The 23,269-nt window shown below is 40.6% G+C and overlaps 1 protein-coding gene across 3 annotated transcripts; it reads right to left on the bottom strand.

The window, feature by feature from the left end:
- Window positions 1–1,478: 1,478 nt before the first annotated feature.
- Window positions 1,479–22,025, bottom strand: SPDL1 (spindle apparatus coiled-coil protein 1). Of its 3 annotated transcripts, none has more exons than XM_041488042.1 (15): window positions 21,980–22,025; window positions 21,611–21,706; window positions 20,411–20,458; window positions 18,515–18,693; window positions 16,289–16,465; window positions 15,788–15,982; window positions 15,341–15,490; window positions 14,554–14,652; window positions 13,564–13,674; window positions 10,971–11,111; window positions 10,262–10,348; window positions 9,339–9,448; window positions 8,604–8,791; window positions 7,122–7,461; window positions 1,479–2,298 (listed from the first exon to the last, which is right to left on the bottom strand). In XM_041488042.1, exons 4-15 carry the CDS (start codon window positions 18,671–18,673, stop codon window positions 2,151–2,153), a joined length of 1,905 nt encoding a protein of 634 aa, XP_041343976.1. In that variant the 5' UTR covers window positions 18,674–18,693; window positions 20,411–20,458; window positions 21,611–21,706; window positions 21,980–22,025; the 3' UTR covers window positions 1,479–2,150. The 3 variants fall into 3 exon arrangements, with proteins under 3 accessions (XP_041343976.1, XP_041343977.1, XP_041343978.1); XM_041488043.1 differs by having other exon boundaries at window positions 20,411–20,454; XM_041488044.1 differs by lacking the exon at window positions 10,262–10,348.
- Window positions 22,026–23,269: the final 1,244 nt, after the last annotated feature.

Raw genomic sequence — 23,269 nt, 5'->3', positions numbered from 1 at the left:
CCCATTTTTTAGCTAAGTTAATTTCCATTATAAAGAATTTGAGCAGAACACAGAAGTTGCATTTAACTGCCTCTAAATTCTATTCTATGCCAAGACCTGTGAGCACAGTTGCAGAAAAGCAACTGATGAGACAAACCAGAACCAAATAAGAAAATACAGCAAGAACTCCCATGCACAGTACCTCAAGCGTGTTACAGCAAACCAAAGGCTGGACCCCAGACACATTCCCCACCTGCACTCCTGCAGGAGCACGTGCAAACACATCCATGGCATAAGATGGTAAAGGCTGCACACTCCAAGTGGACTCCAGCAGCACAGCTGTAAAGCAACCCCTGGGGGTAATTAGATAATCCTAATCAGTTTCCTTTGTTTGTTGAAATGACATCCCAGTTTTGTTTGTCACATAAATTAGTTATTTCAACCTAGAAAAAATTTTAGCAATGCCACATGCCAAGTAGCTCAACATAAAGTTAACTATAACATAAACAACACACAATTAACATAACATTTAATTGTCTTAATAGACAATCTACAGCTCAGTACTGCCATTTAAACACATTATCCAATGTTAACTTACCACAGGTTTTTCTCTAAGTAGAACAATCATGTACCTCAGTTGTTTTAGGCTATTTGTGTCTCACAGTAGTGACAGTAAACAAATGTAACTTTCATCATTTGCATGATAAAGGATTTGTTTCTAACATTTTGTAGCATAAAAGCCAGGATTTCTTCAATGTGACATCATTTAAGTTCACATATCAAAGTCAAGAAGAGCAAGAACTATTTCATGGCTATACATTTGCTGTCAGTAATAATCCCTCAGTAAAAGTTAACAAGAAGATATTCTGTTTATATAGCTTTATTAACAACAGACTGAAAAACTCAGCTACATAGCAAATTCCTTACATCAGTGAAGTGACACAATCTGATTCCATGACACAGATTTCTGATTATTTTGCACAGAGGCAGCAGTGTAAACAGAACTGTGCAGAAATGCTCTCATAATGAGATGGAGCTGCCTGGAAAGAGAGACGGGGTCATTCAAGGTGACATTTCCACCTTTTTGGTCACTTCTGCTGTGATCAGAACTCAGTTTTTGCTGAGGTGACTGATGAGCTAAAGCCACCCACATGCACCACCAGAGTTAACAAAATCCAAGGCACCACTTCAGACCTGTAAACAAGCCAGGGGATTGCAAGATTGCTCCCCAGTGTATTCTTTTCCATGGTGGATTTTAGAAAAGTCTTAAAAAACTTTCACCTTAATTACTAAGTCTTTCACTTAGAAACTGGCAAATCCATTCACCAGAGGGAGCTCAAACTGTAGTATCATGACTCAAATGGAGTATCCAACTTCCACACAAATACCTAGCTTAAAAGCTCTCCTCAGAATTTTTCTTCATGAACTTCAGGAAGTTAGAGAATTGTCTCTTAAAAACATGACACACAGCACCTGCATTACACTTTCTTATCATTTATTGAGAGTTTTTTTGGTTTTTTTTTTAACAAGAAGCTCTACAAAAGACATCACCTTCATTTAAAAATGGATACATATTTCTTCTCAAATACAATATGGGCTACATTTTATAAAGAAAGAAATAAACCTTTATTTTAATTAATAGTACAAATACAAGAATCCATAGAATTTCAAACATTGACCAACAAAACACGTGGAGTGACTGACTCACATGCACTTTTGCAAACAGGTCAGCCTTATTAATGTTGAAAAATAATATATTAGGAGGAAAAATTTTAAGAATTCTGAATCTGGAAACTGGAAGAAATTTAGGAGCACATCACTTAGTTGCATTTTCCATCAACCCTGTCTAGTCTGTCTTACCATACAATAAAACCTCTGTTAGCCCAGAACTTCTCCACAACAGCCCTTCGCTGCTTCAAAGAAGGAGCAAATATGTTTGGAGACTCTGCCAAGAGTGGAGCACAGGCCACACCTCAGGTCAAGGGCAGGGAACTCAAGAGGTGCCCTCAGGGAAGGCATCAAAAGTGCAGCTCTGCCAGGCAATCACACCTTCATACCAGCAGGCAGATCAACATTCAAGTTAGCAGCCTGTGCACTGATGTGAGACAGAGCTCACTCAGCATCCCTGCTGAAGCAGGACCCAAAGTGCCCAGGTTCCCTGCAGAAGTGACTTACTGCTGAGCACACTGAGTTTCAGAACTTGCCTTAGAAGACACATACAATGTGGAATATTTTTTCTTCTGTGTTTTCTTCTCTGTTGAGATTTTAGTTTCTCTCTTTTCTTCTTCTGTAGTTTCAAATCTGGATTCAGCTGTTAACCTATAGGCAAAGCAACCATTCTAAATACATATTTAGTTAATATAAACCAGGACTAAAATAAGAATTTTAGGCAAAATCAACAAGCCAGCTGCCAAACAAGACCATCCATATACAGAGAAAGCACGGTTTAAGAAGAAAATGAGACTAAACCAAAGCATTTTTACATCAGTCCTAATCACACTTCATCACTTAAAGCTTCCCTCCCACACTTTAGCTGCTGAAACGTTTGGTAAGAAAGGTTATTGAATATGTGAAGTGGCTGAGCTCAGCCTTCAGAAACACCAGTGACTGTGACATGCACAGAAAGGAGTCCCCAAAAGCACAACTCCAGGTGAAAAGTCTGAGCAACATCATACAAATGGGATGGGGCTTCTTGTTTTTACACCACCAAAAACCTACCCTTAAAATAACATGCCCCTTTCATCCTTGTTCTGCACTCCCATGGCCTTCAGCTTAGTGCTTGACTATCTTCAGCTGGGGGAAGATTTATTTTCAGGCTCTAAATGATATCATTTTTCCACTGACAGTTTTATTCATAGCAGAATTAAAACCTGTCTCATTGCTGTTAAAAAGATAATTTTGAAATCAAAACATCAGATTGTGCTCAGATGCCTAAATCTTGTTTTTAATTTAACGAACATGCAAACATGCCATTAGAACAATTGATGAATAGTGATATTTTACCCAACCAAATTACCCACAGTCCATTGACTGTTGCACATGATTATTTTCACAAAGAAAGAAATTATGGAAAATGAAGCTCCAAATTAAACATCACTTTATATAATAACACAAACTCTACACTCCTTTATCAGCACATATATTAAAGCAATTCTCTGGTGACCTTGTGGATTTTTAGCGGTCTCAGGAGCCCTCAGGGAGCAACCCACACCATGGACAGCTGCTTTCAAAAAACAGTGATGTTTTTCCCAAAACAAATAGCTGCCACTCAGTTGTTAGAGACTTATTTGCAACACAGAAAGGTGCAGCTGAACATGAGAACTATGAAAGGAGCTGCAACAAAAAAAATTTGGGGGAATTCAGCTACAGATTCAGACTGCTGTCAAAGTATGATGCATTGCAGGCCTTGTGTATGTTATTCCCTACAAGCACTGTCTCAACAGGCTGGAGAAAACCAGGCTCTGCTGTGCACCTCCTCTAGATCAGGGTTTGCTCCACCATGTGCTTTGTATTAAGACCACATCTGCAACTCTGAGGGCTGAGCACCTTCTGTCCATGGTCACCTTCACGTGAGCTGGACAAATCCTTATGTGGTTGCAGCTACAAGGAATTATTCAGGGAAGAAAAAAAAATAAGTGTTCTCAGCAGCCATCATGTGGTTTGCACTCCCCCAGCAGCTGCAGTGGGGATGGAGAGTTTCTGTCCATGAACCTGCTCCTATGATGGATTCCCTTCATTTCTCTCCCACTCTTCTGCCTTAAACAACCCCTGTCCAAGGCCACCAAAATCACTACTCTAGTGGCCAAAATTGCCAACAGAGTCCCTATAAACAAGTAGAAAGAACTCAAACCAGAAGAACAAATAAAAACCACATTCACTTACGTCATAAAGCAGCACAAGTGGATTTATACACAATATTGCCCTTTTATGGCATTATATAATTCTCTTAGCCTCTAATGTAACAACTCTGGCAATCACATTCGCCCTGTGCCTCTGGGGGAGGAGGAGACAGAAACCAGGACTGAGGGAGTGAAGCTGAGCCTGGGAAGAAGGGCTGGGGCAGTTTTATTTATTTATTTATTTCTCACTGCCCCACTGTCTTTAACTGGCAGGGAGTTAATCTTCCCCCAGGTCTGGTTTGTCCATGACCTCTCTCATCTTTACCCACAAACTTTTTCCATCCAGTGCTCTCATCTGTCCTATGCAAGAGAGGGAGGAGCAGCTGATGTGCAGCTGGCACAAGCTGAGGTTCAGCCCACAGCGCTCAGAGAGCACCCCTTAGAGCCCTGTGCTGGTTCATCAGGTGTCAGCACAGGGAATGGATCAGAAAGAACAGAATGGTTAAACTCTTCAAGCAAACGCTGGTGAAATTATGACATGATTCAAGCTTTGACTCTACAGACTCCAAAACTGACATATAACTGGGGCTCCTTCTACCTGTTTAAGGAGGATGAACTTGTTGCATCAGGTGGAGCTTTACTTCCCAAGGCTGAGGGCTGTGCCAAAAACCCCAAAGATTATCATTAGTTTATACAGATCCGCTGAGCCAAATGGCCACAGGCAATTGGACAAAGCCCAAGTGAAATAGATTTGGTGTATGCTGCCCAACTAAATAATTTAAGGGAGCAAATAAGCTCTTAGACATCCAAGCTCTTTAGATCAAACTCAGGCAAACAACCTCAAATCTCAATGCAATATAAACTGCAGCAAGGGCTAGAGTCAGCTGTTGCAGTTTAAGAAGGGAAGAAAAGCATTTCAATAGAGAAATGTTTCTTTCTATTGACCAGTTAGTTGGCCAAACAAAAGCTATCACAGCACAAAACCTTTGCACTGCCAGAATTTCAGTATGCATTGAGAAGTTACAATCACCACCTGAATATTTAAATCTGTAGTCTCAACACTCCCATCACAACCTGATCAGTGCCACCACCTAATGAGCTACTCCAGTGCTGGCTGTAGCCCTCTGGAAGGACAGAGGTGCCCTGCACACCCAGGTGCTGGCTGAGAATATCCAACTGTACCTGCTGAAATCTCCTCAGCAAGGAAGTCTCTTCACACAAGGGAGTTTGTCACCTCCACAAGCACACCCAGATCACTCAGACCACTTCCTCACTGCCTCCTGGGCTGAGATGACAAATTCAAACCCCACTTTCTAGAAATTCAGTTTGCAGCCCTTTCACAGCTAAAGCGGCTCTGTTCTCCCACAATTCCTGGGCTAATGTCAGAGCTCCACTAATTACTGCACAAAAATTATTCCAGGCACAAAACCAATCCCCAGAGACCACAACAGCCTTTTCAGCTGCAGCATCACATTTTAGTTAACACAAGGTGAAACACTGACAATTATCCACCCTTATTTTTTCCTCCCACAAACTCTCCCTTTTCAGGTCCCCACTCCTGATCAATTTGCCATTATTTTCTGTGCCCAAGGTTCAGCCACATCCATCACAGAACAGTCCAGAGATTCTTTCAGTGTTTAGAAAACCAGCTTCTCAAATACTCAGACTTCAACATGACTTCCTATTTTATAGCACATCATAGCAGATCAGGGACAAGTAAATCCTTAATGTTAGCTTAATATCATGACCTGGAGTTTTACTAGTTCATGAACACAATCATGAACTTTCTGCCTGGATTTGCCTTTTACAGACTCATACTATCACCAAAAAAAGCTTAACAGCTTATATGGAGTTTTCTGGCAGCTTAATTGTGTTTGTGGTTTTTATTTTTCTAATATTTTCCATCTTTTGTTCCTTATTTGAACCAACAGCAATGGGTAAAATATTAGAAACCTCCCTCTGAACTATGGTTTCACCTTCCTCTTCCATTTTTTCTACTCTCTCTGCTTTCCAGCATCAACTCCATAAATAATTTCCACTCCTCACCCCCTCTCCAGTAGGTTTCCCCCTTCAGTTCCCATAAACTATTTCCAACAGTTTCCTGTAAGCAGACATTATAGCTTCTTTTCCCAAAGCAATATGAAGAAGTTAAACTTTTCATATCAGGTTACATTCTGCCTGTTCCTTTATGTGTGGAGGACATTGTCAAAACCCAACACCATCACTAAATTATCCCAATCTTTCCTCTCCACTATCATCCACATCTGACCTTCCTGATCTTCCCTCCTCACTAACAATCCCACATTTTAACACAGCTGTTAGAACTGCTGTTTCTGCCATATTCTCTCCACAGTTTAAGAAGACCGCAGTGTTTGGCTACTTTAAATCTGTTAATGACATCCATGCAACCTTGAGTAATTGATCCAAGAGCCAAAGCATCAATCTAATTACCCCGAATGCCATTAACTCTGGCTATTTCTTCTAGCAGATATCAGCAAGTTTCAAGCCTAAACCTCTGGACTAGCCCAGACTTTTCCTCTCTACCCCCAAACACTCAAATATGTGTTTACAAAGAGTATGAAGAGAATACAAAAAGCATTAGTTGAAAAAGTAGAAAATCAAAGTCAGCATCGTTTTCAGCAGGATAAAAAAGCTGGAGATAATGACTGTTCTCAGTTACTTTACCACCTAGCAAAAAGTAACTTCAATTCAGTTAGGGGGAAAAATTTCTTCTTAATGTGGCAGTTGTGTTTCCAGCTACCATGCAACCAGACCATGCATTTCACTTGTCTGACAACACAGCCAATTAATTCTCTATTATTATGCACAATGAAAGCTGACACAATTAAGGTGAAGAATTACTTAAATAATTTTTAGGGTTTTAGCTAAATCTGGAAGTTGCTGGGGGCTGAAAATAGGTATGAAACTGGAGCATGACTCCAGCTGCCTTTATTACCTGGAGCTGTAACACAGCAGTGTGGCAGTTTTGAGGGCACCAAGAACACAGTTTCTGATGCTGGAGCAAACCAAGTGAGCTGTCATGCTACCTGCACACCTAAATGTCTTCAAGCAATGGGAAAGTTATTTCAGAGACTGCTTCAAAAGTCTTTTCTATTAGTCAGTGTTTTAGTCCTTCTAAAAGGTAGTGAGAGGCTGAGCGTGGGCAGGCGGAGCTGAGGAATGACACTGCATGCAACACTGAGGAAATAGATAAAGCAGTGGAGAGCACAGTTCATGCAGCGAAAGAAAAGAGATGCAGGTCTGTGCTGAGTGCCTTGAGCAGAGACAGAAGCTGACACTGACCTGGAGACAGCTGGAGCCGAGGAACTGTTTCCACTTCTGCTATGTGAAGTACAGGCGACGTGATTCTCATCTTGAATTTTAACTCTTTTTCTTTCAGGTTCAACAATGTTTCGTATTGCCTGGAGAGCTGTATGTAGTGGGGATGCTTGGATAGGCTGTTTTTTTGGAGAAGCATCACTTTGCTCCACGTTCTTTGTAGCCATCTTTTTCCCTTCCTTACTTGGCAATTGAGTGAGAGCAGTTTCTTTCCCTGGAGTGTTTTTGCTGTCAAAGTATTCACAAGTCGCATTCACTGGAATTTTCTCCCTCTTCCTTTTAATTTTAGCATCTTTAAGTAATTCTAAAGGAAAAAAATGAATATACTTTTTGTACAAAAGAGAAGCTGGAGATTACTTGTCCCCCAACACATTCATAAAAAAAGTAAGAATATTTCACACAACTAAAGAGCTTGGAATAATTCTTAATAGACAATTTATAACCCTTAAAGAATGTTGCTTCATATAATCTGATCATCCCAACAGAAGTTAGCTTGAAAAAGAGACAACACCTTTCTCCTCATTCACCTCTGTCTTTTCACCAAGGCTTTAAATTAAATGTTCTGAACTACAGGTTGCTGAGGTAAGCTTCCACAAATTACATTTTAAAGGTAAATTCTTTGGGCGTGGACAAAACCAGCTTTCCTATCTGGTTCCCCATTCATGGAATCCCAGAATGGTTTAAGTTGGAAGGGACCTTAAAGCTCATCTCATTCCACCCCCTACCATGGCAGGGACACCTTTCACCACCCCAGGGTGCTCCAAGCCCCATCCAGCCTGGCCTGGGACACTGCTAGGGATGGGGCAGCCACAGCTGCTCTGGGCACCCTGCACCAGGGCCTCAGCACCCACACAGGGAAGTTTCTTCTTAATATCTCATATAAACTTGCTCTCAGTTTAAAGAGAATCCTCTTCCTCCACAGCTCCCTTGCTTTGCCCATGCTGAGGTATCAGCTGTTAGTCAGGTGGGTCTCTCTAGCCAAAATTTAAACCATATTAACTTGAGCTGCTAAACTGTTTTCCTGTAAATGCTTGGCACCTATTCCAAAGCTCCCATCAGCTTCCTACACCCAGAGAGCTGAGGCTTCTCATCACCACAAAGACACTGCTGCTACTGTGGGAAACACCTGAGATTTGATCCACCTATTTGAGTCTGGTTATCTGCCTGTGCTCAATAAAGCCCCTGAACACTGCCATTTTAAACTGTGAAACTGCATTCTTCAGTCTCCTCCAATCAGTGTTCACATGTTCAAGTGAGGTCTCGAGCAAGGCAGGGCTTTTCTACTTCACCTCAGCAGATTTTGGATCAGGTTATTTCAGAAAGTCAGCTATTTAAGCAATAAATTCTGGAACTAAACCAATGTTTTCCTGTTTAATGTCATTACATTTCTAAAGGCTGAGAAAAATCAGAAATTTATATTTTCCCTAAGAGAAAAGAAGTTTTTACCTTCAGGTTCATATTTCATTTTCAGCTCATCCAGCATAACCCGCAGGTTCATATTCTCACTCTGACAAGCTTGCAAATGCCTCTCACTTGTGAAGAGCTTCCTTTCAAACTCCAGGACCCTTTGGCTCTCATGCAGAGCTTTCATTCTCTGCAGTGATAGCTCATTTTTCAGTGCTTCAGTTTCCTTGCTGGGATGGGAGGAAAATTATAAAATCAGTCACACTTGGATTAGGCTTGGTTTTTTTTCTTTTATCAAAGCAAAAACGAAGCATTGAACTTCAGAATTGGTATTGGTGAATACCAATCAGTAGGAAAAATCAAGCTTTTTTGTCCTAGAAAACATTCTGAGTGTTATTATATCACTTTTTATAACAGAATAAACATACACAGCCTAAAGACTAAGACTTTTCATACAATTTCCATAGAGATTAACTTTTAATTTATTCAAGGTCTCAACTGCCCTGTACCTGGGAGTATTAACAACATTTCTGGAAGAAAGCAATAATCATAAACAGTATTTCTGCTGTTTTATTTTAAAACATAAATAAAACTACAAAAAAACAACTCTCAGTCCTATAACGACGTTGGTTCCACAGCATTAGAAAATACAACAGCAACAAAACCCATCTGCACATGCAGCCAGTGCATACAAACACTAACAAAAAAGGGAGGTTAAAAACAAGTACCTAGAAGATAACCCAGCCACAACCAGGGCTTCAGGCTGCAATCACTTACTTTGATTTGTCAAGTTTAATTTGCAGTAAATCTGCATAGTAATCATTTTCAGAATCGCTTCCTCTCGCTCCATTAGCGGGTCTGGACTCCTCCATATTCTCATATAAACTCTGGTAAAGAACAAGTGTCAGCTTATCAAGCAGTGACCTTTCAGAAGCACATTAGTTTAGTTCTTAGGAGACACTTTCTACGCATTTTGATGGTGAAGCCTCATCATAGAGGGATTTAAACATAGATGATAAAACTCAGCTGCTCTGAGTACTTTCACATTTGTTACAAATGTCAAACAGCACTAAAACTGACAGCTCTCTCTCATTCACTGAAAAAAGGAAAAAAAAGTGAGGTATCTCAACTCCAGAAAGTTTGCAAGCAGCACTGCAGAACACTTTCTTGCTTTTTACTTGAAAATACGGGGTATTTAGTTAACCCACAGGGAATTTTTCTCAGCATTTATTTCTAGGCTTCAGCAGCTGGACCCCAGAGGAATACCAGCCATGCTAATCAATAGTCAAAATCTCAAAATCAATTACATTTTTCAGATGAGGAAGTTGGTTCGTAGTAAAGATATTGTAACATGTGACACTAGGGCTTTTGTTTGGTGATTTTTTTCTAAACAAGCAGTATTGAAATTTAATCCTGTCCCAGAGACCTCCCAGCCTCTGTCAGTCACTGCCTACAGATACTACAGATAGAGGTGGTTATTGGAATCAATCATTCAATTTCCCAACACTACTTATTTATGGCCCAGAGACAGAAATTAAGTACAGATCAAGCTTAAACATGACAAAACTGGTAAAACAATCAGGCTTCCTCAGTTATGGCTAAAATGGGTTAAGCCCGGCTTCACACCAGGTTATTGGGCTAAATACAGAATACAGGAGGCTATCCTGGAAAGCACAGTCCTACTGCACAAGCCAACACACCTCAAATTGCATTCCAAAGCTCTGATAAGAAAGGGCCAAACAAGTCCAGAAACGAGCAAGAACTAAGAAAGGTTCCAGTTTTCCAATCTGGAAACATACAAACATCAATAGCATTACACTGGGGTACATAGAAATCCTCGTGTGTTTCTCACTTTTCAAAATACTGACAAGATGTTCTCAAGTTGCATAACAGGACTGAAAAAACTGCTTTACAAGGATAATTAAGCACATCAGTTTTGCTAGAAAAGAGCATGCTTCAGCTGCAAAGTTAAGACACATCAAGAAAATAAATATCCAGGAAGCTCAATAGAGCTGAGACACTAAAGGCTAAAGCCTAAGCACACACAATAGAAGTGCCAAATGACTACACCTTCCCAGAGAAAAATTGGATGTCACAGCTCAGTGAGCTTTGACCAAGTAACTGAATTTAAATGGTAGAACTATAAATGATATGAAGGTGCTTCACACAGGACAAAAACTTGTTTCTTCAACCCAGGTGTTGGGTGGGGTATAATTTTCTGCTTCTCTGCACTTGAGGAGTCTAATATGCTCCAGCTGCAAAATGCAATTCAGGTGAAATAAAGATATGAGTCAGCTTTTGGATACCTTTTTAAACCTAAGCATGGACTTAAGATAGTTCTCATAATTCTTCTTGTTTTCATGTTTTAGCTTCCAATTACAATTTTCTACTTAATTAAAAACCACATACCTTAAATTTTTCTAGCTGCTTCACTTGCATAAGAAGATCTTTTATTTCACCATTCTTTTGCTCTAACATGGACTGTAAGCGTTCCAGCTGATCAAATTCTGCCTGGGAGCCTTTCAGCTGCAGAAGTGTAGCCATTTGCAGCTGGAAAAAAGGAAAAAAAAACTATTTACAACAAGTACTGGGATTAGAGACTGAAAATCCCAGCCTTTTACACAAAACTGTTTAGGTACTCTAGCTTTGTAATTCCAAACCTGAATATAGAAGGGCAGTGGATGCTTGAATTTAGTCTGCATGACATAATCCCAGCAATTATCACCACAGACATCCCAAGGCATGAGGACAGCTGAGATCTCAGTGAGCAGTGCAGCCCTGGGGTGTCCCACTCACCTCTGTACTGGCTGAGGAGCACACAAACACTCTGCCAAGGACACACACAGCATTCCACACCCACACCATCAGCACCAAGCCAGCCAGAGCCACTCTCAGTCCAGGCTGATTTGTCTGTGCTGAAATGCATCTTGAGAACTCACTTAGGAAAACCCACAAGCTTAACCCCTCATTTTTTTCAGTTCTGCTTTTCAGGTGTAACACCATGTTTGCCTTCCACAATATTAACCCAAGAGCTTTTTCTGCTTCTCCAATGGAATACCTCCTTTGAGACAAAAGAACACCCTCTGTCGTTATAAAGAAGTTATAAAAATGTTACATTAACAGCAATATTTCTGTTGGTGTTAATAATATTGAAGTACAAAGGTCTTAATACATTTGGTTACAGGTGATACATCAGACATTTAAACAACAAGAAACAGAATAAATGAAAGATTTCACAAGGTGTTAATGAAAACTGAGGCATTTTTATCAGTCTAGTCAGTATGGGTAAGGTAACACTGGGAGAAATCACAGGGAAAGGATCAAGTGAAAAAATGAGATTACAGAGGGAAAGCAAGAAGAGCATTTACCCTATAGAATCTCCTATGTCAGTTAAAGGGTACAGATGATTCTGTGCACAAAGCAGAGCCAATGAAAGATTCAATCATCTCTCCAGAGCTTCTACAGGATGTAAGGGAGGCAAAATTGTAAACTCCACCTCACTGGCTGACTAAAACTATCCTCACAGCTCCCAAGCACAGACACCCAACCTTTTTCCCTTTTCCCTTAAAAGCCCTCTTGCTAACTGTCAAAATTGCAAATTGCAGCTGATCTACATAACAAGGAACTTAAAGAAACTGGAAAAGGATGCTCTGGACTAGGAAAAATACACTAGAGATGGGAAAGCTTTCCCAGGAGTACTGTGTACATTCTGTTCAGGAGTCAGATCCTCAGGATTTCCCAGTAATTACCACAAAGTGAGATTCTTCAACTAAAGATGTAACAGCAGTTACCCCTCCTGTGGGGTAAGCAGCTTTGAGTGGAGAGATCAGCTAAACTCAGACTGAGCTTTAACTGGCAGCATCTCAGTGCAGCACAACACAGAGAGGATGCTCACAGGGATTTAAGACAGCAGCTTAAGCAAAACAGCTGTTCCTAACAAACTACTCATCTCCAGTACTATCAGAAAAAAATTAGAAAGTATTTCAAATAAAAACATTAAGTACTAGTACAGGGATACCAACTTGCCTCCATTTTTGGTCCTTTGAGTATTAGGTCTGTTTCTTACACCAGTCAATCACTATGACTGACTTACCTGACATCACAAAAAGAAAATTCCCCAAAGGAACTGATCCTACCCAATGACTGCCCTCATTCAAATCTTTGCTGTATCAGTAAGGTTTTTCTTCTCATTTAAGACCATTGTTTAAACAATTTTCAACCTACTCCTTAAAATCTAGCTAATACAAACCTTCAGTGCAACTCATCATAATCACCCTTGATGTTTAAGCACTCTCCTCAAACTGCATGACCAAGCAGTTGATCAAAGTGAAAGGATCCACTTTAGTGTTGGAAAAATCTTGAGACCAACATGAAAACAGTTGGCAGCTCTGCAGCACCCCCTTGACACTGTCCTGTAAATCAGCTTCTGCTAACTAGATCTCAACAATATTAACCAACAGGCTCCCATCCTATTTAACTTAAAGAGTTATGGAAGTTATGACTTATTCTTACACCAAAAATAGAGAAGAGCAAGAAGAAAAAATATGGACAAAGACAAGAAAGAAACACAGAGGTAGAAAAACCCAAACCCCTACAGAATAATGGTGGTAAAAGTCTGTCTTTTTCTTTATGCTCATTCCTAACAACAACAGGTAACGTACAAATATTTCATTCATGCAGTACAAGGACTGGACAAGAAAAGAAAAAACAATTACCAAGACAAACTGAAGGCTAGTTTGACTGACAGGAGGCTGTGTTTTACTTTTATCCATTAAACAACTACTGCCAAAGTCAGCAAACACGGTGCCTCCACTGTAAGGTGGATGCTGTTGGACCATAGGACTCAGAGAGCACAACATCATCTCACTTGTTTTTTCTCCCATTTCCCTCCCCCCAGACTACTACACCATATTTTAAAGATAACAAATCCCCTGGCCTATGCATTAAAGCAGTGCCTTATCAAACCCAAGGACACCCTGGAGTATTACAGGAATCATCCTACCTTCATTCTTTGCAATTGTTCTCTACTGAATGCATGCTGTTTTTGTAGGGACTGATATTTTACTTTCACACTGATCAGCTGTCGTTCCATTTCTGCCCTACGGTCCTCCACCTACAGAACATTGTGAACAATTATTACTGTGAAATCACAACACTTGCTGTCACCTGGATGATGAGTTTGATAAGGACATGCTGCCTAGCAATTGGTGTTCAGTCTGCAAACTTGGATGAGTTTGATAAGGACATGCTGCCTAGCAATTGGTGTTCAGTCTGCAAACACTTTTTCAGCAACAGCAACAGCACTTGAAAACACAGGCTACTGTCTTTGCCCTGTAACAGAAGTGAGTAGACAGTGCCACTGAAACTCAACCAGTGACATGCAACAGATTTTTCTTTTGTTCTTTTGAGATCAAAATAAAGTAACATTTCATATACTTCAGTGTTGCTGTAGAATAGTTTTGTCCACTGGCAACAGAACAAACAGTTTAAAATAATCTGAACTGTTTCCCAAGTTCACCCATCCCCTGGATGCTGCCATGAAGCATAAGGCTCCCTATGCATTTAACTCTTCCTCAAAAGCTAATTCCAAAACCCTCCCAAAAGCTCAAACATCCAGACATTTTCAGGAAGTGTGTAAGGCAGCTTTTAGCAGCAACTGTTAATATTTCACATACTGTCTTCTACATCAAAGATGGATTTATCAGCTGAACAAAACTTAAAACCAAGAGCTACAGACAGAACCATGATGAACCCTCAGTCACAACTTTTGACTTGATAGTCAGATAACTTGAAGTGATTTCATAAAGTTTACTAACTCCTTATCTTCAGAGAGAGCATGAAATGGTTTTCCACGTCAGATCAACACTGAAGTCATATTTGAGGAATAGAGCTACATGCTGGCCAGATCAGGTGCAGATACTCCCACATTTTCAATACAACATAAAAAAAGAAGACTGAAAATACTCCTCAGGCATCTGTTGCATAGTTGTACCTCAGCAAAGAGAGAATTGCCTTTACTTGTAGGGTCCAGAGATTGTTGCACTGCATGATCCAGCTGAACCCGAAGCTCCTGATTAGCCTCATGAGCTTTCTAGATTAAAGCAAAGAGGATATTGGTCATTTAAGCATCTGATGTACTGCATACACAAATTTAATCAGATAGCTTTAACTCTTTTTAATTTCCTATACTTTAGCAGAGATTCAATTGTACTGAAGTCCTTAACTGTACATACAGTTCTAGTAACTAAGCGACAAATTAATTTAATTTCACTAAAATACTTAATATTCCACTTGTTCTTCAGGACAAGAGCACAACTAAAAGCCTTTAAGGGTAAGCTTTGATGTCTGTCAACTGGATTAATGATATTCAGATCACTCCCAACTGTTCATCAGTAACACATGCTCTACTTCCCAGTACAAGATTCTCCAAGGCAGTCAGCAGGAACTTGAAATAAAATGAATTCTGCCAGTGACCTGTGAGAAGGTCGCCAAGAGGCAGAACAGTGCCATGCAAAGGCTCTCCTTTCACAGCTGCCACAAAACAAGGCAAACAGAGAGCTTTTACCACCAGGCAACACCCCACATGACCAACCATTATCCTTCTCCTTTCCCTCTCTCTCACAACTCCTCAAAACTCCTCCTTCACCAAAAACCTGGCAACAAACCAGGTAATTTGGGGATTACCTACCACTGTGACATAAGAGAATACCTCTAATGCATTGAACAGCTTGTGCAATTTGGGGATTACCTACCACTGTGACATAAAAGTAAGAGAATACCTCTAATGCATTGCAGTAAAAGACAACTTCTTTTTCCCTCTCTTCTTTCTCCCCCTGCAGCCGCTCCAGCTGGTTCCGTAAGTTGCTGTTCACAAGCTCCAACTGTTCCTTAGTGCACTGCAGCTCATTCAGCTCTTCTTTATCATTGGCCTAAACAAACAAAAAACAAGCATGAAATGAAAAATACTTAAAACAATTGGAAGACAAGCAGGCCTAAGTAAACCAAAGCCATTTGTTAGTAGCAATTCATTTTAATACAAAATATTATCTTGGAGAGGGTATTAAAGCCCAGCTATTAAAGCTGTCATTTTTTGCTGTGCACATTGTCTGAATAAAAGTCAATCCTAACATGGCACTGCAGACAACACACCTAAAAATGAAATGAGCAAAAGGGCAGAATTTCATCTCCAACTAGGCTACACTGCAAATGCAGTGCTACTCACACACCTTCTGACTCTGGAGCTCAGTGAGCTCTATCTGCAGGCTGAGCATTTCTGAAGACATGGTCTCATGGACACGCTCAGACATCATGTGCAGTTCTTCTGATTTGGCAGTGATTATTTCCTTCTGATGCTCCACTTTTTGTCTCAGCTGTTTCTCTGAGAGTCGGGTTTCATCCAGTTCTGCTTTCAGGTTCTCCAACTTAAAAACAGTTGATAACTAAATAGTATCATTTCATGGTAAATTCTTGAAAAGCACAATACTTCTGACTGCTCCAATTACAGAAAATGTCTTGGAAACACAAGAGTAGCTTTTAAAAATAAACATTGAAATTCAATGTAATTCGTAAGTGACTATACAGATATTTTTTAAAAACCAACCAAACAAGATACTATACATTGCAACTATTTACTTTTTCTTTTGGTAGTTAAGAATGCAATTATAAGTTAAGCAAATAGTATCTAAAATAGTATTAACAACCTTTTAGCTATATATTAGTTTGCAAACCTTATTTTTAAGGTCACTGATTTCTTGTCCATAGGCTCTGTCAAGCTGTTCTTTCTGTTTATCCAGTTGCAAATTTTGCTGTTGCTTAAGGGAATCACACTCAAAATTCAAGCTTTCCAACATTCGATTCTTGAGTTCAATTTCTCTCTGAAGTGTGTATTTCTCTTGTTCAAATTTCTGAAAGAAATGACACACTAATAAATCTAGATGTAATTGTACACTGTTCCCTAAGCATTTATGAAAAATCACAGGCTCAGAACCAAGATGCTTGCACCTCATTTAGTCTTTTGTTGGGAGTGCCAATTAGAAAGTTGTAATATCCATGTTTTAAAAATAAAAAATAACTGCTCTAAAATGTTATGCTTTATAAATGTTGTGTTTATAATTGGACTGTGAAATATTCTCTTCTTCATGGAAACTCTGTATTTCTTTGCACCCAGTATGAAAGGTGTGGGTATCTTTTCTGTAAGTGTCATAAATTTAGCCAGAGTTTATATGTCCTTTCTACCACTACAGAACCCAATTATGTTAAAAATTACTACAGTCCATCAAGCAGAACAGCTGAGTTCAAGAGTTTTTTAAAGACAGCTAAATTGTCTTTTTCATAATAAATCCCATCAACTCCTCCAGACTGAAGAATAATTTTTTAAACAGCTGCTATCTACGCCTGATTGCATGTTTGCTAATTGCAAAGGGTGGCTTCATTTTACTCTTCCATTCAGCCAGCAATTAAGGAAAAGAAAAAGAGAATCTTGAAAGCAAAAAAGTTAATAAGGAAGCCAAATGAATCTAAACATGCAGATTTTTTTTTTCCTTTTAAAAATAACCTAATTCTTGAGAGACAGAACAGAATTAAATAAAAAACTGAAAGCTGTCAGGTATCAAAGTGACCCCTGTGGCCTAGACACAGCTTATCAAGGACAGGCTTAGCTCTCAAATACCCAGGGCAGGAGCTCTAACACAAAGACAAAGACTGGCCACAGGACAGTTACTGGAGTGCACTGTTTGGCCAGAGCCAAAACCAACAAAACCTCAGCAAGAATCTGCCTGCACACTGGTACAGAAGAGCACACAGAGCTTTCTGAGAGGCTTTTGTGCCTGCTGGTAGAACGCACACTTGTGTTCACAGTAACTGCCTTGCATTACTTGCCTCAGAGCGCACAGAGCAGAGCCAGAGAGATTCAAAAGCTCTAAAGAAGCTCTTGGGTAAGCACAGCTCCCACACAAAATGTTATTCTACTGTATGAAGGCCCACAGTTCCTACCCTCCACCCCCGCAATCCAAGTTCCCAGCCAGGCTCAGAAGGTGGCTCCAGCCTCTCACACAGGATCACAACCCATGGGAGCAGCTTGACAGCTCAGACCTGCCCTCTGTGCTGCTCAGCAGGAAAGGATGGTCCTGCCCTGGCTTCCTTGGAACCTGTGCCTTCAGCTGCCTCTCACACAAAGCTTACTAATGGTGAACTGACCAGAATAAAAAATCCTGTCCATTCAGAACAGCAGGAACCCTACAGCTGCTACAAAACAAACCTTTCAGCTCTATCCCAGGAGAAGGGATAGATGCACAACCAGAAACAGACTAAGTGAAGATAAATAATTTATCTGAAACATGAGCTGGCTGAACAGAAAGATGACCATTAAAGCCTTTATGAACAGTGGAAGAGATTGTCCCAACTGAAATCTTCTCAATTACTAAAAAGAAAACTGGTCAGCTAAATAATACCTCTGTAATTCAGCACTATACTACTCTTTTTTCTGAGCTACAAAGAAATGTGCTAAAAAGTTCAGAACCCCTGGGTATTTGGAAAATTTGAAAACTTCACTAGAGAATAAATCAATTTTACAGTCTTGCTGCTAGCATTCTTCACACAGCTTTTAAGTGATATAAAGCTGACTGGGAGAGCATACATAAATGGATTGCTAAACAGAGGAAAAACATGCTCTGAAGCAAATTTACTTTAGCATTTAGCACTCGTTTTACATTAAAGGCAATTAGTCCTACATGATCCTGAACACTTGATGCATAATTAGCTATGAAACCCTCTCCCAGTTAGAGACAATTATGCTCAATGTCTTAAAGCTGAGAAAAAAGCCCTCTCTACAACTACTCAGAGGTTTATTACAATTAGTCTAGATGCTAGAAGACATGTAAAACACCTGTGCCTTTCAGAAAACAATAAAAATGAAGTTCAGGTTTTGAACTTTAAGAAGAAAAGGCAGTCATCACCTCAGTTTTCTCAGTCAATTCGCAGCGTGCTTGATCCAGCTGATTTTGAACCTCACTTTGGGACTCCAGTAAATGCAAACCATATTGTGCTGCCTTTTTTCGCTCGTTCTCTGCTTCCTTGAGTTGCTGCTTAAGACTTAAAATGGTCTCTGCCTCCATTTTTCTTTTTTTATTCAACACTGCAAAGAAAAAAAATTACTTAAAAATACATCGCAGTAAACACATTTTACAGATAAGAGTAGTTATCTGAACAAAGTTATTGGATTTCCTTTCTTAACCAGGACAGAACCATATATTTTTGCAATACAAGAGACAAAAAAAAGCTCACAAGCAGACCTGTGAACAGTAAAATAAGAGTTATTTCTTCATAAACTTGGTTACTGCCTTATTTTTGATTATGTCTAACATGCAGCAAAAGCACTCTTGTGCACCCAGCCTGGTTTCTTTGTACAGCACAACCAGAGTTAATTTAGGATAGAGCTCTCTTGCCAAGAACAAGACAATTAAATAACCTTAGGAAAACACTGCTATGCACTTGGCTGACACTATTTTCTCTGTATTATAAACCAAGCCCCACTAAGTCCAGCATTTCTTGTGTACACAAATAACACTTAAGATTGGCGTAGGCAGCTGCCTTAGCAGGAGAGTGTACTCCTAATAACATTATGTGGGATAGAGAAACAGATAAAAGGCAAGGAAGGGAAGAGTCAAAAATAGAAGCCCTGTTAAAATATATGGAGTTTAACACAGGGCTTTGCATTTATTTAAGTGCTGAATGGAGTCTTTCAAAATTTAGTTTACTTGTTGGTAAATTATCATCTCCTAGTCACATTTCAGAAAATTCATCCTTTTCTAACTGTAGGGTATAACAGAAGACAGAAGGTGAATTTTGTAAAAAAGTTAGTTAAAGTAAATCCAACATACCGAGTATTTAAAAAAAAAAATCAAGTCAAATTAACACCATAAGCTTGTATGACTGCTTGCTCCCAAATCTGCTAAATCAGCCTGCTGCAAGAAAAATCCTATTAAGACAGAAAATGCTAAGTAACTCAGGTTTCCGAACAACATGTGCCAAGAGTTTTCTCAGAAAGAAGGAAATAACAGAGAGAGACAAACACACTAAAAAAAATTGCAGTTAGTTTTCCAAAGTCAGGGCCCATAACTTTTATACAAATTTCAGAATTAAAGTACTTCTGTTTTGAAGACCTGACTCTTGCTTTTTGTTCTCACAGAAGCAATTTATTTGTTGCCGTTTCTTACTGGCACATACATAATTCTTATGAATGTTGTAATATCCTTCACTTATTTTTTGCTAACTTTCATTCAACATGAATAACTCCTAATGGAGTTACTCAGCTTCTCCTAATAGAAAAGAATTTAATTAACATGCAGAAGTAATTGTGCCCATACTGTGCCAATTCCTTTCCAAGGAATCACATTCTGATTTTTGCATTTTCTCCTCACTTGTTGCTATCCAGGTTTAACACATACAAAGAGACTTTATCCAGCCAGGCTTTGAAACCTCAGTTTTCACCTCTAACCACTGCAATGCCTGAAATACTAGTTTTGCACTTATACTAAAATAAGCCAGGGAAACACAGGAATCTTGCATACCAATAACTGAGAATCGTCAGTATTACACTAATGCAAGGACAGGGACACCACATACAATTTAATAAAAAAGTGTTTAAGACAAGGTGTAGCAATACAAGAACATAGGCGACAACTTCTGGCATGTATTTCCAATAGTAAAGAGGATGAATAAATCCTTGTTCATGTACATAGACAGAACTTTAAAAATAGCTTTATTTTCTGATCAGACAATAGTATAGAGGCAACACAGCCATTTGGCAGCTCCTAGTTTACTAACTTAAATGAATAACATGTTTAACTCACCTCCAGAAGTCCACTGAAATATCTTTTGACGTTATTCTTCCACTCTACCTTAAAAAAAAACCAAAACCAACAGTTGTCTAGGCTGGATGAGTCTGAGCTGCCAGCACAGCCCTTCAGAGCAGTCCCTTTTCAGAACAGGCTTAACCCTGCTGGCTGCCTCATGAACATGCAGATCACAAGCTAAGCCCCACACAAATGCAAATCTTATTCAAATCTCAGTTAGGCAGCTGTCAGACAGTTTAGAAGCAGATCAGGCAACGCTGTCAAAGGATGGATGCTCTGCAATTTGGCCAGGGTCACTTTCTTCTGGTACATCTGGTAATTTTTAAGGGGGGTTTTTTGGGATTTTTGTCCCACTCATTCCTACTTCTTCAACCTCTCTTGCATTTCTCTTCCAGTTTCACATACAAGAACTTTAGAGTTCCTAATAAATTATTTACTAGACAACAGAAAAAAAAAGTATGGGTTTTTTCTTAATTTTACAGTTGAAGTATAGAGGAAAAGAGAAACAGCTTTCCTAGTCACACATTCCTGCTGACTGTTAGGGAAAATAGCAAGTATGCTTTTTGGAGCACAGCCAGCCTCAATTTTTCCTTGTCAAGTTCAGATGAATCAAACAAATCCAGGTAGTTTTGTTCAAGAACTTGTACATTGAAATAATTGCCAGCAATTTAATATTCTACATGAGGCTAAGTAAATTACTCTGAAAATAACGTTTTAAGATTAATTGAATGGGTAGCAAGGTGAGTAGGCAGGAGGGAGGAAATAACAGACGTGAGTCTTCATTTATTCTACTGAGTTACAAGAAGTTACACACTTCTGACTAAATATCTTCAAACATTTAATGAGAGATTCTATGCTGAGAGCTGCACATTTCGATTATTCAACCATTCAAAGTCTCCTTAACAAAAGTAACCGGGTAGGTAGGAGATAAAAGGCAGTCTCCTGGCAGGCCAGCATTCGTCTCCCACTCTAGCACAGCTCTCTGGTTAAACTCCTGTTCCCCAGGGCCACACGGCCGGCTGTGCCCCGACCCTGCCACACGGCCGGCTGTGCCCCGACCCTGCCACACGGCCGGCTGTGCCCGGACCCTGTCAGAAGCACCTGGGCATTTATTTTTCTGATCAGGAGCACAACCACCAGGGTGGTTTCCCTCCCTTAGCCCAGCTATTCCCACGGCCATTCCAGCCCGTTACTTACACAAGTCCATATCTGCACCCACCACGCTGCACACTCAGGCCGAAAGATTTCCGGAGCTGATCACCTTCCACAAACAGGCCCTCGGGAGGGTGGGTACTACAGAGAACAATAAATATCACACTACAGCCTCATCGTTCAGCCAGCACAGAGCCGGCTCTGGCAGCGCTGTGTGCTACCAGAGCCATGTCCCCGCTGTCCCCTCCTTCCGGGCCCGACCCGCTGCAGACCCGGTCTGACCCCCACACCGGGTACGGCCCGACCGGGCTCGCCTCGCTCCTCCGCGGGCCGTGGGACAGCCAACGGCCCCAGCAGCTGCAGGGAACGGCGGCCGGCACTACGGCAGCCCCACAGAGAGCAAACCCCGCTCACCGCCGCACCCGCCGCTGCTGCCGTTCAAACTGGCTCCGCGGCACCGCCCAAGTCTCGCGAGATCCGCCCCACCCGCTCCCGCCCCCCTCGCAGGGCGGGCCGTGGGGGGCCCCGTGAGGGCGGGTCGTGCCCGCGGCTCCCGCTGCGCCTCCGGTGGCCCTGGCTGCGCGGCTTATTGGCGTTAAATACCACGCTACAGCGTTGTCCCGATCGCTTGAGCAAATTCGCGCACCGAGGAGAGCGATTTCTGTGTTTTATTCGAGTTTGCCCGGAGTCGGAGCTGGGTGGTAACACGCCAAAGGCTGGCTCACCGATCAGCAGAGCTTTATGCTATTTATGCATTTCAGCAAAGGCATCGGCACTCATTGGTTACGAATTCCATAACTTTTCTGTTCGTGAGTTGTCAAAGCGCTGTTTGCGTTACACCTCGTGTGTGTTTCTCATCGATCTGTCAGCTCCCCCTCCTGAGGGGATGTCCCCTCCTGCCTGCTCGGCCCAGCCTCTCCCTCATTTCTGCGGGGCTTTGCCGACCAAGCCGCACGGCAAGTGAAGCGCTGGTAGCACAGCTGTCAATAACTTGCCGTTTCCTGTCTAACTTGCTCTAGTTTCTGCTAGAGCTCATCCTCACTTCCGTACCAGGAAGGGATTTTAGGGTGCTGAAGTGTCCACTACTCGCAGGTTTCCTGAGCAGCGATCTGAGTGATATCAATAAAGACCAAAATCCATCAGCAGAAGTGTTTCAGCATGGCTGTTGGGGAATCCAAGCACAAGTGTCTACGTTTTTGGGGTCTTTTTTGGTTGTTTTGGTGGGTTTTTTTTTTTGTTTTGTTTTGTTTTGTTTTGGGTTTGTTTTTTTTTCCCCAAAAGGAAACCTTAGTAAATTTTACCTTTTAAGCAGTGATTAAATTTTCTGCAAGATTCTGTTCTACAAGATTAATATAATTTTGTACTTACTATTCTACTTGATGTGACGTCCCTAACAAAAGCCACTGCACGTAAACGTGTGATAGCAAATTCTGCCTGTGGTGAAACATCAAGTAATGCAAGGTTAAATTCAAGCAACAGGCTGTAAGTAGATGCAAGGATAACAATCCTATTTGGAGAAACTGAAACAGAAATAGATGTCCTAAGAAAAAAGGGGCTTGGAAAATAAGGAGTGTCTAAAATATGACAGAGGGAGCCAATAAAACACTACTGCTGTCAAAATTATGCTACTTCTACTTTAATATCAAAACGGGAGTCTAGTTTCTGTCAATAGAAATGGGATTAAAAATTAAATACAGAATGGTC

Source organism: Pyrgilauda ruficollis, unplaced genomic scaffold (assembly GCF_017590135.1).
Source record: "Pyrgilauda ruficollis isolate IOZ18807 unplaced genomic scaffold, ASM1759013v1 scaffold86, whole genome shotgun sequence".
Classification (NCBI taxonomy): domain Eukaryota; kingdom Metazoa; phylum Chordata; class Aves; order Passeriformes; family Passeridae; genus Pyrgilauda; species Pyrgilauda ruficollis.
Note: the sequence above shows the minus strand (reverse complement) of the source record. Positions and strands in the feature narration are given on the sequence as shown.

Excerpts from the sequence above, each read along its gene's own strand:
- SPDL1 (XM_041488042.1), bottom strand. The coding sequence starts at position 18,673 with ATGGAGGCAGAGACCATTTTAAGTCTTAAGCAGCAACTCAAGGAAGCA. Across the intron at positions 11,112-13,563 it reads AACAATTGCAAAGAATGAAG|CTGCAAATGGCTACACTTCT; the intron begins GTAGGATGATTC and ends CCTTTTTTCCAG. Across the intron at positions 9,449-10,261 it reads GCTTTGGAATGCAATTTGAG|AGTTTATATGAGAATATGGA; the intron begins GTGTGTTGGCTT and ends GTTCTTTACCAG.